General features: G+C 40.2%; 1 protein-coding gene across 2 annotated transcripts in view; it reads left to right on the top strand.

The window, feature by feature from the left end:
- Positions 1-16,038, top strand: part of SLC4A4 (solute carrier family 4 member 4) — a 342,726-nt gene that overhangs the window by 291,052 nt on the left and 35,636 nt on the right. For both annotated transcript variants that reach the window (XM_047798372.1, XM_047798373.1), the window contains exons 17-18: positions 12,007-12,120; positions 13,986-14,147. In XM_047798372.1, the coding sequence (XP_047654328.1) occupies positions 12,007-12,120; positions 13,986-14,147 (276 nt within the window). The remainder of the gene's footprint in view (positions 1-12,006; positions 12,121-13,985; positions 14,148-16,038) is intronic.

The following is a 16,038-nucleotide window of genomic DNA, read 5'->3' on the forward strand; positions in this document are numbered from 1 at the left end:
AGACATTTGAGCTTGTAACACCAGTTCAGTTCATACCCATGAAAATGTGTTTACTTGATCTGCCTCTTCAGTGATAGAAGTTACATGTAGAACAGATTCCTGGGTAAAAGTCTTTGAGGATGATTTATTCTTGTCTATTGAGGTTTTTCCTCCTTAGTTATTAATTCACTGGACTTTTTTTGGGGAGTTGACATTTGGGGAGCCATCACCCTTTTTGCTCTTCCATTTGCCGAAGTCTGATATTATGTAGGCATAGTAGGTAGAAAAGTGGAAAATCCGTAAAGCACTTATGCATTGTAATTAGCAAAATAAATTAATTTAAACCTTCAGAAGAATAGAGATTATTTTAACTATTTATGTAGACATCACATTTTTCCCCAGCAGTAATTCCCAAATGGATAATAGCTCTTTAGACATGAATTGCCCATTATAAGAGCCAAAGCAGGTAATCTCTCACACATTGATAAATGCTGTTGAGAGATATTGAATATGTGAAAAGAGAATAATGATAGCATTCTGATCACAGTTCCTGTTGAGCGGGTTCTCAGCATTGTCTAAAATTGTTTACACCAAATTATAAGATTAACCAGGGAGGAGAAAATATATGTGATTTCTAAGGAGTCATGTTTATATGTGTAGGCTTTCACACTGTCATCTCCCTGCTCACTTCACATTTACAGCTAAGTAATAATACATACATAAATTCTTACATAATTCATGAATAGTAAGAACATCTTTTGTCCCCTCATTTGCCAAAATATGTTTTCATTTAAGCTGTTATTTAGAAGGATGCTCTTCATAGGTAGGACCACATAGATTTATGGTCTTATACTTACATCTTATATTCTACAAGCAAAACTGCTTCAACACAGCAAATTAGTCCTTGATTGCTGTGACAGTAGTCAAGCCTAACCGTTACTACTTCCTTGGTCAAACCAACAATTCACATGGAATCTCTAAAATCTCAGGATGTCTGGAGTTCCCGTCATGGCTCAGTGGTTAATGAATCCGACTAGGAACCATGAGGTTGCCGGTTCGATCCCTGGCCTTGCTCAGTGGGTTAAGGATCTGGCGTTGCTGTGAGCTGTGGTGTAGGTTGCAGACGCAGCTCGGATCCTGTGTTGCTGTGGCTCTGGCATAGGCCTGTGGCTACAGCTCCAATTCAACCCCTAGTCTGGGAATCTCCATATGCTGTGGGAGCGGCCCAAGAAATGGCAAAAAGACAATAAAATAAAATAAATAAATAAATAAAATCTCAGGATGTTAATACTGCCATATGAAATGTCCATTTCTTCTTTAGCTCGCAGTGATTGCCCCCTTGCATCATCATTTCTAAACATTGATGTCAGTTGAGGATGTCCGTAAACAGCTGGGAAACCTCAGTTAGCACCAGGTTAAATGCAGGTGCAGGTCTCAGTACTTGTTGACTAGTGGAAAGCAGTCAAGTAGAGACAAATGCTGGAATTTATGGAAAGAGCACAGATGCAGGAGCCCTGGAGACGCTGGTGTCAGCGCTGCCATTAGCACTGCTAACTAACAGTGCATCCTTTGATAGCTAATGGTGGACTTTAGTTACCAGACCCATAAAGGGAGAGCCCACCTAGATGATAGTTAACATCCTTTAAAACTCTAGTATTCTGTCACTTTCAAGAAAGTGTTCCAATTCCATCTCCTAAAATAAATTCTCTGTAATGAACCTGTGCTTATAGCAACGATCTGGACTTGCAGATTTCCAGAAGTTCATTATTATCTCCATCTCTATGCCAGGTCTACTTCTGCAGCTGCTGCCAGCCTCTGCCTGTGGATGAGCCACAGTTGCCATGTAGCAAAATGGGGGGGGAGGGTTCTTTCCATATTTGAACATACTTATCTTCCTGTGTGTTCACTTCAACTAATACTATCGCTTCTCCGCATAGCCACCCAAGATCAAAATCTTAAAATCATACTTGGTGTATGGCTTCCTGAGTCCCATCAGGAAGCCAGTTATACACTCAAATTAGGATAGTCTGCAGGGTTTAATACAAGGATTAGTTACAGAGTTGAGGTTAGCTTTAGGGACACCACAAGGGAGAGTGTGGTGTCCGGTGATAGGAAGGGTGGGGTTGTTACTGTCCTCGACTCGGAGGATGTGGAAAGGGAGTGAGGACACGGAACCTGGGGGCAGAGAGAAGGGTAGAGGGCTTTCCTGATGGCACCGTGACCTTGCGCTGAGGGATTTAGCCAGCCAGAGGTAATCTCAAGGGAGATAGCTGTGGAAACTAGTACTTTGTTCACTCTCTTCTCCTGATGGTCAGCCCAGGCTGAACCCCACAGGAATCTGGAGAACAAGGGAGCCTGTGGTAGGTCGTGCAGGTCAGTCTCCCTAGGCGGAGAGGTGGCAGAAGGGAGTAGAAAATGGATCCGGCATGACCAAAGGTGATACCTCTCCCAGTTTTCTTCATCCAGGTGCTCTCGTCACAGCCTCTTTGATCATCTTGCTGTGATGACATTGACACTTCTGGTCCCCTAGTTCCGTCTCTCACTGCCTTTGCCTCAACCAGGGTCAGTTATCACTCTTTCCCTCTGTCATGAAGCCATTGGCAGTGGTGCATCAGCACGAGCCCTTGAGCTAAAACAGCTTTGGTATCCTGGCCACCAGAAATGTAGTCTGCCTGGAGGTGCTTCCAGAGAGCCCGGCTACTCAGTGGAACATGGTGAGAAGCACTTCCCACTGGCCGCCTCCTCCGAGCCCCCGGCCCTTTTAGAGAGGTGCACGAGTCTGTTATTCCATACAGTTACCATTCTCTTATGGTAGCCTTAGGTCTTTTGCCAGTGTTTTGGGGTCAGATCTTCCTGAAGGAGCATCTCAGCACAACCTGTGGTCTTCTGTGGCAGATGGCTTGAGGCATTACCAGGAAATGTTCTTCCAGAGTCCCACACCGACACATGATGGTCCTCCTGGAGCCAAGATGCCATCACCGCAGAATGTGGTGGCACGAGGAAAGCAGTCGGCTTCAAGACAGATCAGCATTGTGATTAGTAGAGCTCAAAAAGCTGTAGAGCCTCTGAATTAGGCAGGATTATCAGTACTTTGATGTAGTCAAATGCAGTGTGACCGGCTGATATATGTAATTGGCATGAAATGTTTTTCTCAAGGATCTAGCTAATTTCCTCCCCCCGCCCCCAGAATAAATAACAGTTATAACCCTTGCACAAATTGATGTAATGGTCAGATTCTGTAATATGCCTCCTGGTTGTTATGGTTGTTTAACCAGACAGTATCAGTAAGGTCCAGGTAACATGAACAGCTTTGATAACTTCTAGGCTTTATTTGGATGACATTTGAGCAGAACATTCTTTGATATCCTTCTTAATAAATAATGACAGTATTCTGTACCCTATAGGTAATTAGTATATTCATTTAATATTGAAAAAAAATGATTGTGACTCTAGCATGTGCTTGGTATAATACTAGATGGTAAGGGTACAAAGATAAGTAATTCATGGGCCTGGAACACATTAGGAACTTAATATGTACTTGTTGAATAAGTTAGATTTTTTAGTTTTTCTTTGTTTTTTGTCTTTTGTCCTTTTAGGGCCACACCTGCAGCATATGGAGGTTCCCAGGCTAGGGGTCTAATCAGAGCTGTTGCTGCCAGCCTATGACAGAGCCACAGCAATGCCAGATCCGAGCTGCTCTGTGACCTACACCACAGTTCACGGCAATGCCAGATCCTTAACCCACTAAGCGAGGCCAGGGATCAAACCCACAACCTCATGTTTCCTAGTCAGATTTGTTTCCGCTGTGCCATGATGGGAACTCCAGATTTTTGAGGTTTTAAAAAAAATGAGATGAATCATTTCAGTCCTTCTGCCTCATTCATTCTTACTGTCTACTATGGGATCATACTTTGGAGACTTCATGTGACCTAAATAAGTTAATGGTGGTCTTTGAGGAACTGGCATTATGGATGAGAAAAAAGTGTAGGGTTTCCGAGTTTCGGTGAAAACATAATGAGCATTTTAGTTCGGTGACACATTTAGTTTTTAATCCATGTAAAACAGTCTAGGATTCCACAATTAGCTGGATTTGGGGAACCATGATTCTTAGTTGGCATTTTGGCCTGTGATAATTCTGTTAGTGTTGGATGTGTTTAGTGTATAAACACCTCTTTATAAGAATCAGGTGACTTCTCTGTTGTTTTCTTCTTCTCTCAGAAATATTCTTGGTGAATGGTAAAAACCATCAAACTGAACCAAGTAATTGTATCCAAACATGAATAAGAAAGAGTGGGCCTGTTTTTGATGTCCCATTCCAGTGTTAATAATAGTGGGTGACATTTGGCTAGTTCCTGCAGAAACATCAGACCACGTCATGCCATTGAAACTCATTCAGAAAATGACTTTGCTGTCAATGAAGCGGAATCGGATTTTCAAATTCTTGTGTTGTTTTGTACCAAGGAAAATGATTTTAAAGTCAAATTTGTTTCTAATCCAAGATGATTTTCATGTTTATTAAGAATGACAAGTGATATTTGGTTATGAACACAACTCAATCTGTTAAATATTTAGCAAAGATTACAAATACTTCATTTTTTATGGACATAGGACAAAAAATTATTGTCAACCTGAATTGGGCCTGAAGTATTTATTTATTTTTTCTTTTTTGGCTGTTCCGCCATCTATGGAGTTCCTGTGCCAGGCCGGGGATCAAACCTGTGTCCTGGTACTCCAGAGATGCCGCCCATCTCATTGTGCTACTGTGGGAACTCCCAGCCAGAGTATCTTGTGAGAGCTGGGAGGCATAGGGGAGTGTGGCCAGAAGAAGTCCTTTTGATCATGGTACCTTGTTGATCCTAAGCACCATCTGCTTACTTCTCCATCAGAGAAAAGTCACCAGCATTGAAATCCATTAAGAAAAAATTGGTGTCCAGAGTTCCTGTTGTGGGTCAGTGGTTAACGAGTCCGACTAGGAACCATGAGGTTGTGGGTTCGATCCCTGCCCTTGCTCAGCGGCTTAAGGATCTGGCACTGCCGTGAGCTCTGGTGTAGGTTGCAGACACGGCTCAGATCCTGCATTGCTGTAGCTCTGGCGTAGGCCTGTGGCTACAGCTCCAATTCAACCCCTAGCCTGGGAACCTCCATATGCCACAGGAGTGGCCCTAGAAATGGCAAAAAGACCAAAATAATAATAATAATAATAATAAATTTAAAAAATTAAACAATTTTTAAAAATTAAAAAAAATGATGTCCAACTCCATTTCTGGATTGTCTCATTTATACATATGACTTACTGATTATTCTTTTTTAATTTTTTGTCCATTTTAAAGCCACCTTCCTTTTAAAGCTTTGGAAACTTATTATAATGGTTTTGCAGAGGATATAGCTAAGAAGACCCTATTAGAGGGGCAAGAAATTTTGATAACTGGGTCTTCATGGTTGAATTTTAGTGTTAGGACTTTGAATACCATCTAGTCTGACATTGCCTCTTCATTTCTGACCAGTGGTCATCCGTGGGCCACTTAAATGCTTCCAGAACAGGACCTTCGCATCTCGGAAGGGATTCCTGATAGAAACACAGATCTGCCTTCCACAGCCTCGTCCTTGGTGTCTGCCCTTGAACAAGCCACACAGACCAAGTTCAGTCTTTCTTTCCTATGACAGACTTCACATATTTGAAGGCAGTTTCTCCCTACAGTTTCTTGAGGCCTCCCATCATTTTTTATGTGATATGTTTTCTGGATTTCTATTCCCCTGATCAGGCTTCTCTGGATCAGGTGCAAATTTTCAGTTTTAACTTAGAGTATAGTGAGCAGGTTGGGACAGTAATCCCCAGGTGATTTCCTCATTTGCTTCCTGCACTCAATCATTTGGGTCTTTGTTCTCCTGCTCAGTTTGAGGCAGAATGAAGAGGCGCTTGACTAATAAAGTCTCCCCACTTCCCTGTGGAACCACTTCCTTTGGCCTACTCTCCTCGGTTCCCTGCTTGAAAAAACAGGTGCAAGCTCTAAGCTTCTCCCAGACAAAGTGCCCAATCCAGCTCCCTTCTTTATTCCCCAAGTCTTTTTGACTCTAGAACTCATGGCATTAAAGTCCTGGGGTCTAAATCAAATCTTTCTTTTATTGAATTCTAGTGATAGTGGGTATTGTTGATTCAGAGTACAGAGTGTTTGGATTATTATGCTGATAATAATGCTAGTATCTTTTATAGTGCTGCATAGCATTGGCTGTTGGGAAATTTTCATGGTATTTTATGCCTTTTTCTGACTGCCAAAAGGCAGTTACTTGTCTGGCATACTTTTTTTTTTCGTCTAGAATAGACACATTTTTACACTTTGGTTTAACATTTGCATGCAAGCATGACGATCATGAGAAGAATTGACATCACGAATTAGTATTTATTAAGACCCCACAGGCTGCCTGCTGCGGGCTTGTCTCTTTGTAACAGCTCCATCCTTTGAGAACCACTCAGCAGTCTTGCAGCCTTTCCCCCAGTTAATTTAGGAACAGCTGCAGCCCTTGCAAAGTGAAAACTAAATATCCTCTGGGGCTTCAGAGGAGCCAAATTCATTTTTTTCCCCGATAAATTAACTGGCTTCTCACTGTGGGTGTCTCAGTGAGTATGACTCTCTTAATAATTAATACAGTATCATCCTTCATGAAGAGTGTGTGTAGAATAGATTTATTAGGTGGTTTTTGCCCAAGAGCAAGAGAACTACGTATGGTTATTTGAATTTCTCTTCCCAGCCACTTAATTTCTTCTTTGCTTTGGTAGTTTAAACATTTAAGCTGATTGCTTCTTATTAGGTTAATTGAGATATTTTATAACTAAATTCTGCAGTAGACAGAAATATTTTTCCTCTTCATTTTTATACTTGAAAAAAATGATAAGCAAAAATAAAAGAACTCAAAACCATTCTGATATAAAGGAATGAAAGTAGGAATTATCATAGGTTATAGCACATCCATTTACTATTCAAAAAAAAAAAAAAAAAAGGCAGGGAGTTCCCTTTGTGGTACAGCGGAACCAAATCCAGCTAGTATCCATGAGGATGCAGGCTCAGTCCCTGGCCTCGCTCAGTGGGTTAAGGATCTGGAGTTGTCATGAGCTGTGGTATAGGTCACAGACGTGGCTCTGATCCTGTGTTGCTGTGGCTGGCAGCTTTAGCCCCAATTCAGCCCCTAGCATGGGAATTTCCATATGCCGCAGGTGCAGCCCTAAAAAGACAAAAATAAAAAAGCAAAAAATTTTAAAGTAAGCCCTTGATATGTAGGAATTAACTTGTGTCTCATTTCAATTGTGTGAGTTTATGTTTTTAGGATATTGAAGTTTGAGCCTGGAGAGACATAGTGTTTGATTGGATGGACCCATAAGTTATGAAGTTTGTCCAGGCTAAGTTGGAAGATTTAGCTGAATCCACGAGCTTGGGCATGAAGTCTAATGGAAACAGTTTTCTCATGAAAACTTTGGTGCTTCTACTTCATATCATTACCAGTAAATATCCAGTAGGGAATTAGGAACTATGGGTTTCTAATTTGATTTCCTTATTTTTATATGGACACATAATGGTACTGTTTTGGAGTTTTTGAAAGAGATCAAGTTTGATGAAAATAGAAGGTAAAATAAAAACAGTAAGAAAAGGAAATTATATATGTTTCATTTTCTAAATGTGTTTGGAAATGTGAGAAAGACCCAGGTAGAGTGAGCCTTACTCTCCCTAAAATCAACCCCCAAGCTCCTATACCCAGGTCCTAGAGTGGATATAGTAAGCTGTATGTACCCAGCGCTTGACATCTTCAGGGCACTTTCTGGTTCTCCTGTTGGTTTTGCCTCGTTCAAATTAAAGTTTAATTTTAGTAGAGGGTTAGACCTGAAAAGCCTGCTGAAATAGCACCCCTGCCTGCCTTGCTAATTAGAGGATTTAGAATTGAATACAAAAGTGGTTTGGGAAAAATCAATTTCCTTGGCTATGAGGTTTAAACTAGAGCCAGTATCTCAGAAGTGAATGTCACAATAAACACTCTCCAGGAGTGACTTTTGCCCTACCTGAACTGTATTGTACAATTTAAGGGGAAGGAAGGGGAATAGAAGTGAGTATATTACCCAGAATAAATCTCCCTGGCTGTGATTTTTAATGAGGTTAAGTAGTATTATTAATAGAGTGGCTTTTCTTTCCCCATACATTTTAAGAAATGTAATCCTGGGTTATTAGCATTTGTCTTTTTAGCTACTTTTATACCTGTTGTATAATAGTGCCACACTTGACAAGAATGCCATTGCTGAGGACTTCTTCCAAATGTCACATATATATGTATTTATATGAAAAATATATAATTTTCTGAAACTAATAATTAAACTAAAATAGAGAAACTATCTATAGTTATTTGTGTTAGTGATTGGTTTCCTATGGCTGCTGTATTAAATTACCACAGACATGATGGCTTAAACCAACACAGTTATTGTCTTGAGGTCTGGAGGTCAGACGTCTCTAAAGGGTCTCAGTGAACAAAAATCAAGACACTGGCAGGGGAGTTCCCATTGTGGCTCAGCAGTAACAAACCTGACTAGTATCCATGAGGTTGAGGGTTCCATCCCTGGCCCTGCTCAGTGGGTTAAGGATCTGGCATTGCCGTGAGCTGTGGTGTAGGTCGCAGACGTGGCTCAGATCTGGCATTGCTATGACTGTGGGACTGTGGCAGCTGCAGCTCTGAAAGAATGCACTCCCTGCCTTTTCCTGCTACTAGAGGCGCCCACAATCCTTGGCTTCTGGCCCCTTCCCTCCATCTCCTATGGTGGCCAGTCAGGTCTTTCTTATGCTGCGTTGCCCTGACAGGGACTCTGCCGTCTCCCTCTTTCACTGTCAGGGATTCTTGTGATTACAGTGGACCCACGGGTATCATCCCAAGTAGACTCCCCAATCTCAGGGTCATCTGACCAGTGCCCTTAGCTGTATCTGCAAAACTCCCATTCTCCCTAGCCATGTAACGTTACATAGTCACAGGCTCCAGGAATTAGGCATCTTTCAAGGAGCATTAATCTGCCTTCCACATTGTTTGACCTAAATTTTACCATGATTTTTCTAGGTGATATCTGAGCAGTTTCCTGAAGGGGATGAGTGTGGAGGCAGAAAGATAGGAAGCAGGAACCCTATGTGGTAAATAAAGGGGTGATTTAGACAAGGGTGGGACTAACAGTGGAGGTGATGAGAAGAGACAGGATCCTGTCTTTTTTTGCTTCATACAGCCTCACCTGTGGCACACAGAAGTTCCCACGCTAGGGGTCGAATTTGAGCTCTAGCTGTTGGCCTACACCACAGCCACAGCAACGTAGGATCCTTAACCCACTGAGCAAGGCCAGGGATCAAACCCACGTCCTCATAGATACTAGTCAGGTTAGTTACTGCTGAGCCACAGTGGGAACTCCCTGGCTATGTTCTGAAGGTCATTTGCTGACCTGTTAGATGTGGAATGTAAGAGGAAGAGAAGAATTGCATGGATGGGCCAGTGTTTGGCCTAAATGATAGAAGAAATAAGCCACCATTAATTAAGATGGAGAGAACTTCTGAAAGAGCAGGTTTAGGGCTCAAGGTTCCACTGTGGCAGGCTGAGAATGCCTCCTCTCCTAACTGAAGAAGCAGCATTTCCCCAGTGCCCAGTGGCGATTCCAGTCATGCGGATCTGTCCTCAGCAGGGCCAGCGATGGGGGCCCTGCAGAAATGTCTACCCAGAAGTGGCAGGTTGGCTTCATTTGCTCGCTTCTACTTCCCCTCTGTTTAGCGGGGAGGGGAGGAGGAGCACTGCCTCTTTCATACCTGTTATGCTCTTTTGGGACAACTTCTAGGATAGCTTGAGTTGTCAACAAGTTAGATTTGCTGAGTAAGGATTGGGAGGGCGATAAAGAAGAGAGAACTTCTTTTTTGCCTTTGCAATGACCTTTGGTCTTCCACTGTTTCATGACCTGGACCAGAGAGATTGTTGTGACATCTTGACAAACTCCTCGCCTGCTGCTCATGGCTGTCTCTTGCCAGACCATCCTGAATGGCCTGTGTCATATCTTAACGTGCAGAAAACTTAAGAGAGGGGTGTTTCCTCCAGTATCAAGCCGCTGGGACATGTCCTTTTTCTGCAGGGATTCCAGATACTTCCAACCAAAATGAGCTCTGAGCGGCAGTTTCATATTATTACTGGGCTTTTGTTTCTTGTTTCTTGGAATTCAAGATTCCTTTCAAAGGCCTCCTGCCAGGAGATTATGTAGTAATTCCAGTGGTCTGTGCAGCCAAAGAAGCTCTTGGTGGAACTTGAAATAACATGAGTTCATGTATATTAGGAGAGTTTATGATGTCGTGGGTGTTATGTTAAGCCCTTTCGTGGCTTATCCCATTTAATTCTTATAACAAACCAATGAGGGATTATTTTGGCTACACTTTGCAGTTGGGGTAATTGAAGCTACAAAAGGATACGTATTTACAAGTAGGAAATAACGGCGCTGGCATTCCAGCCTGGGTCATCTGACTATAGAAACTGTGCTTCTAGCTGCTGTACTATATTTTCTCCCCAGATTGATTGCCATTGTCTGTTTGCGCTTGACATTACCTGTGTGGTTGGTGTTACCTTTCCCCTAAAAGTCCTGTAGCTGGCTTTCTGTTCCTACATTTGTGCTTCTCTGAAAAAGCTAAACCAACCTTCCAAGAGAGAAAGGAGTTTCTGGCCAAAAGGGCCGTCTATGGTCCTGCTGCTTGTCAGTACCCAAGGCTCCTGACACACCTGGTAGTGGTCGAGAATTGAGCATCACTGTGTTCTTCGTGCCACATGACTTCATCATTCCATTCTCCACTTTAGTTTCTGTTGAACACCTGCCTGCAGCAGTGCCTCTGCCTTGCAACAGACCTTCTGTCCAGAGAACTGTGCAGCCACTCAGTGCAGCACTGAGCTCTCTTCAACTAGCAGCACCAGAAAACTGACTGCTCACCCTGAGAAAACATGACAACTGCTGAATCAACCCTGGTTTTGCTTGGGAGCCAGCTCCCTTGTGTATGACTTGATTGTGATCTTCAGGAAGACATGGATTGTCTTTTTTGTTCGCTGTGGTATCCTTAGTGCCTAGCAGAGTAATTAGTATTCATAGTTGGCCCTGTGTTTCCAGGGATGCAGAACCCGTGAATCCACAGGGCTGAATGTGCTCAGTAAATTCTTATTGAATGATCAAATTATGTACTACCATGTGCACACACCTTGTAGGGAAACTCAGCTCTCTGTGCTCTAGTAATGTTCTTAGGCCATTGTCAGTGCCACTAGACACCACAGAGGAATCACAAACCAACTGAAAGGTCCCATGCTCCCCTACTCACTCAGAAATGGCCATTCTGCACCTACTCTATGGGGATCGTTTGGGTTTAATGTACATCCCATAAGGCCCGGCCCTCGTCCTGACCCAAGGCTGGTGCTTAGGAAGTCTAAAGGCTGTCAGCTTGATGGAGACCTCACTTAAGAAGTGGTGGAAAAAAAGATGCCCCATGTACAGGAGAGTTGGAGCTCTAGCCTAGAGTGAAAAATGTTTTCTTTGACAAAGTTAGTGAAACCATCCGCTTTCTGTCTTCTGTCACTTTTTGTTTCTCTGAGGTCTTAAGTCCATTTAGTGGAATAGAATTATAACCCTTTCCCTGCTAAGTTTTCAAGTTATGTTGTGAAATTTGTTTTGCTCTGGATGCACAGTACTGCCTCCCAAATAATAGAAGTCTGTGTTTTTGTACAGATTTTTGCACTGTGCTTTGCAATTTCATCCTTATCCAGGTCTCCTTTGTGCTGCACATAGGAGGAGTGTTTGTTCAGAACTTCAAGGATATATTATCTTTGATTTCCCCTCCCCTGCCTCTCCCCTACCCCCGAAACTGACATGTTCTGTGTGATTAGACTATTTCTGGCCAGGTAAGAAAGTGATGCAAAAACAGTTTTAAAAAGAATCTCAAACAGAGACAAATACATGTATCCAGTGCTAAACAGTCTCTGGTTTCTTTTTTTTTTCCTCAGGCAAGAAAACTGATCAGTGACTTTGCCATTATCTTGTCCATTCTCATCTTCTGTGTAATAGATGCTCTGGTAGGTGTGGATACTCCGAAACTAATTGTGCCAAGTGAGTTCAAGGTAGGTGAACTTCTGTCTTTGGTCATTCCTGGAACTCTTTGGTTTTCTTCCTCTTCCCCTATTCTAGCTGGTTGTCTCTCTCTTTGAGTTAGTTTTGTGTGATTATTCATTTCTTTGTTTTTTAAATTGTCTCTTGCTAGGTGTGTATATACATTTTATTTTTTCACTATAATTAAATGTGTCACTCAGACTCAATGCAAGGTTCACATTATACTGACTTTTGTTGAAAATATCTTATGGTAACATTATAAACTCTGCTTTATATTTTTAGTGTATTTAAAAATATCCAAATTATTTTTATACAGTTTACCACCTTGATCCATGTAAAAATTCTAGGATATGATGTAACTGTCATCATCCTGATTTTATGAAGTTGAAATTGAAACTCATAAAAATTAAGTAAAATACCCAAGATTACATTACAAATTCAGTGTTCTTTTCCTCCTGCCAAACAACCTGCCATAGCTACATACATTTATATACAATATGCATTTTAATTATTCCCAAGAAGATACAGGAATTATCCATTTTGTAAACCTGTTGGTTTACCTGTTAGGTCTTTGCACACCAATAGGTTTACAAAATGGATAATTCCTATTAGGTAAAATTTAAATTTTAATAATTAGGTTAATTTAATAATTAGGATAATAATTAGGATAATTCCCAATAGGTAAAATTTACATTTCAGTCATTTGTAACTATCGCTAATTTTCCATTATAAGTCTTTCATGTACTTTCCAGAATACTAACTGCTCCATCACTGAGACCATGTATAACAAAAATTAAACTAACTGCAGTTTTAGCCTAATAACTTACTTAATGAGAAAAGGATATCTATGTTATAGCAAACAAAATGCTTTTTGCATTTTCTCTGCCGGGCTGTCTTTACTAGCAAAGATGTGCTCTCATTTATTCAGTCATTTGTTCATGTCAATATCTATCAAATTCCCAAGGCCTTATATTGGGGATTTGAAATATATGGAAGAACAAAACAAAGTTCCTTTCCTTACAAGTTCACAGCCTGGTGAAGGTGGTAAAATGTGGGTCGATTCCATGATGGAGTTAGGACCAAAATGAGACAGATGACAAGTATCTTCAGAAGAAAAGTGAGGCTTTCTTGATAGTAAATGTGGAGAAAATAATTCATAGATAGGGTTCTGTTTTAGTTTATTTGTATTGTTCACAATTAGAAAAACATGAAAAAAAGAAAGATGAGAGTATTTAAATAATAAGCTCAACTATAACATATAAAAATATTTGTGACTTTCTTTGTATTATGTTATAAAACGATTTCAGTTTGCCAGTAGTAGAAACAACTTAAGTATCAGTACTGAAACCCATGAGCAAAATTCATGGTGGTTTTGTCATTTCATGCCTGCCTCCTTACCAAATATCATGGTTGGGTTTTCCTTATGGCTACCTCTTAAACTTAGGTCAATTTCTTTCATCTTGAGTCTTATCTTAAATCATCTTAACTGTGCAAAATGGCATTTACTTCTTTTCCATCCGCTTTTCCATTCTAGTCTTAGTTTTGTTCATTTAAAACAGTGCCTTAAAAATAACTTCCTTTCGAAAGTTTCTCATGAATAATCATCTTTGTCCAACCTATCAGTAAAAGTGTTTCTGTTTTTAAATTTTTTTTTATTTTTCCATTTTTTTCACTTATTTATATAAATATATATATATTTTTTTTTCTACTGTACAGCATGGTGACCCAGTTACACTTACATGTATACATTCTTTTGTGTTTCTGTTTTTTAATATGTTGGCTCTCCAAATATAAAAGTGTCTTCTCCCCCATTAATGTCTCGCCAAGTAGTCCATATTCATATTGTTTTGAAAAATGTTTTTCTCTTTCCTTCAAGCCAACAAGTCCAAACCGAGGTTGGTTCGTTCCACCATTTGGAGGAAACCCCTGGTGGGTGTACCTAGCAGCTGCTATTCCTGCTTTGTTGGTCACCATTCTGATTTTCATGGACCAGCAAATCACAGCTGTGATTGTAAACAGAAAAGAACATAAACTCAAGGTAAATGTTCCAAACCATGGTTATCATTGCCTGCTACTTTCTTTGTAGTTCTTGAAAATACTAATTGCTTCAAAACCAAGATAGCTTTATTGGGAGTTCTAGCTCATGTTCCTTAAGACTCACCAGAGTCATAGATCACAGACCCTGGGTGGACACCTCTCCTCAGTATAATACTTTTGGAAGAGCTCATTTAAGCCTGAGAAAGTTGTTTCAAATCTTTTTTTTTTTTTTTTTGCTCCTACTAGAGAGGACAATAGGACAATATAAGCTATTTACCACTTAGCCACTGTCATCCTATATCTGATTTTAATATGGTAACTGTCCTTAATGAAGACAGTTTTTCTGAAACTATTGAGATAAAAATATGAGTTTTCTTCTTTTTTTTTTTTTTTTTGTCTTTTTGCCATTTCTTGGGCTGCTCCAGCGGCATATGGAGGTTCCCAGGCTAGGGGTCAAATCGGAGCTGTAGCCCCTGGCCTACGCCAGAGCCACAGCAACTCAAGATCCGAACCGTGTCTGCAACCTACACCACAGCTCATGGCAACGCCGGATCATTAACCCACTGAGCAAGGGCAGGGATGGAACCCGCAACCTCATGGTTCCTAGTCGGATTCATTAACCACTGCGCCACGACGGGAACTCCGAGTTTTCTTCTTTAACCTGTTGATTTGGTGAGTTGTATTAGATTTTCTGTTGCTGAACCAAGCTTGCAGCCTGGTAGAATATAGTCTCTTTTTTATATATGGTTGGATTTGATTTGTTAATATAATATTATAAGATGTAATGTAACTATATTTATGTGTCAGATTTTTACATCTTTGACATTAAGAATGACATTGGCTTGCATTTTTCCTGTCTTATACTGTCCCTGTCTGATTTTGGTATCAGAAATATACTATTCTTATGAAATGAGCTGGAGAGTATTTCTGCTCCTATTCCATTACCATCCCCTTTTCTGAAATAGAATGTAATAGTCTCTTTATTATGTCTAACATGTCAGTTATCTTTTCGTTGAATGATCTGACAAGTTGTAAAACTATCTGGGCTAGTTGGTTTCTGTGTGGTACTTGTAAAACTGGCAGTCAAAATGTCTTAACGGCTATAAAACATTCATAATTTCTATTTTTCAATTGTAGTAACATATTTTTCTATATTTTTCCATTTTTCTTCTATTTTAAAATTTGGCATGTTGTTTATAATATCATCATTTGTTATTTTTACAAACTTAATCTGTTATTTTTCCCTTTAAAGTCCCAATATGGGTAAGTGCTTCTCACTTTTCTTGACCAGTCTGGTCTGAGATTTGTTAATGTTATTAGTCTTTTCTCAAAAAAAGCAATTTTTACTATATTTATTACATTACTAATTTTCTGTATTATGTCTTTGTTTTGTGCTAATATTTGCTTTATTTGTTTGGAAGCCATGTTATTAAGTACATCTACATTTATATTTAGTTTACCTTTTATTTGTTTATTTTATAAATTTTATTGTAACATAGTTGACTTACAAAATTGTATTAGTTTCAGGTGTGCCACACAGTAAACAGATATTCATTCCTTTTCAGGTTCTTTTCCCATATAGGATTTGCACACTATTGAGTAGGTTATCTGTGCTATGCAGCAGGTCCTTGTCCCCTCTCCATTTTGTATTAGTAGAGTGTGTATGTCAATGCCAATCCCCTAGTTTATCCCTTCCCCCAGCCCCCTGCAAGTTTCCCCTTTGAGAACCATAAATTTGACTTCAAATTTGAGTCTGTTTCTGTTAAGTTCTTTTGTATCATTTTTCACTAGCTTCCACATGTTAATGATCTCATATGATACTTATCTTTCTCTGACTTTTTTCATTTAGTATGGTAATTTCTAGGTCCATCCATGTTACTGCAAATGGCATT

The sequence above is a fragment of the Phacochoerus africanus genome, chromosome 10, assembly GCF_016906955.1.
Source record: "Phacochoerus africanus isolate WHEZ1 chromosome 10, ROS_Pafr_v1, whole genome shotgun sequence".
Classification (NCBI taxonomy): domain Eukaryota; kingdom Metazoa; phylum Chordata; class Mammalia; order Artiodactyla; family Suidae; genus Phacochoerus; species Phacochoerus africanus.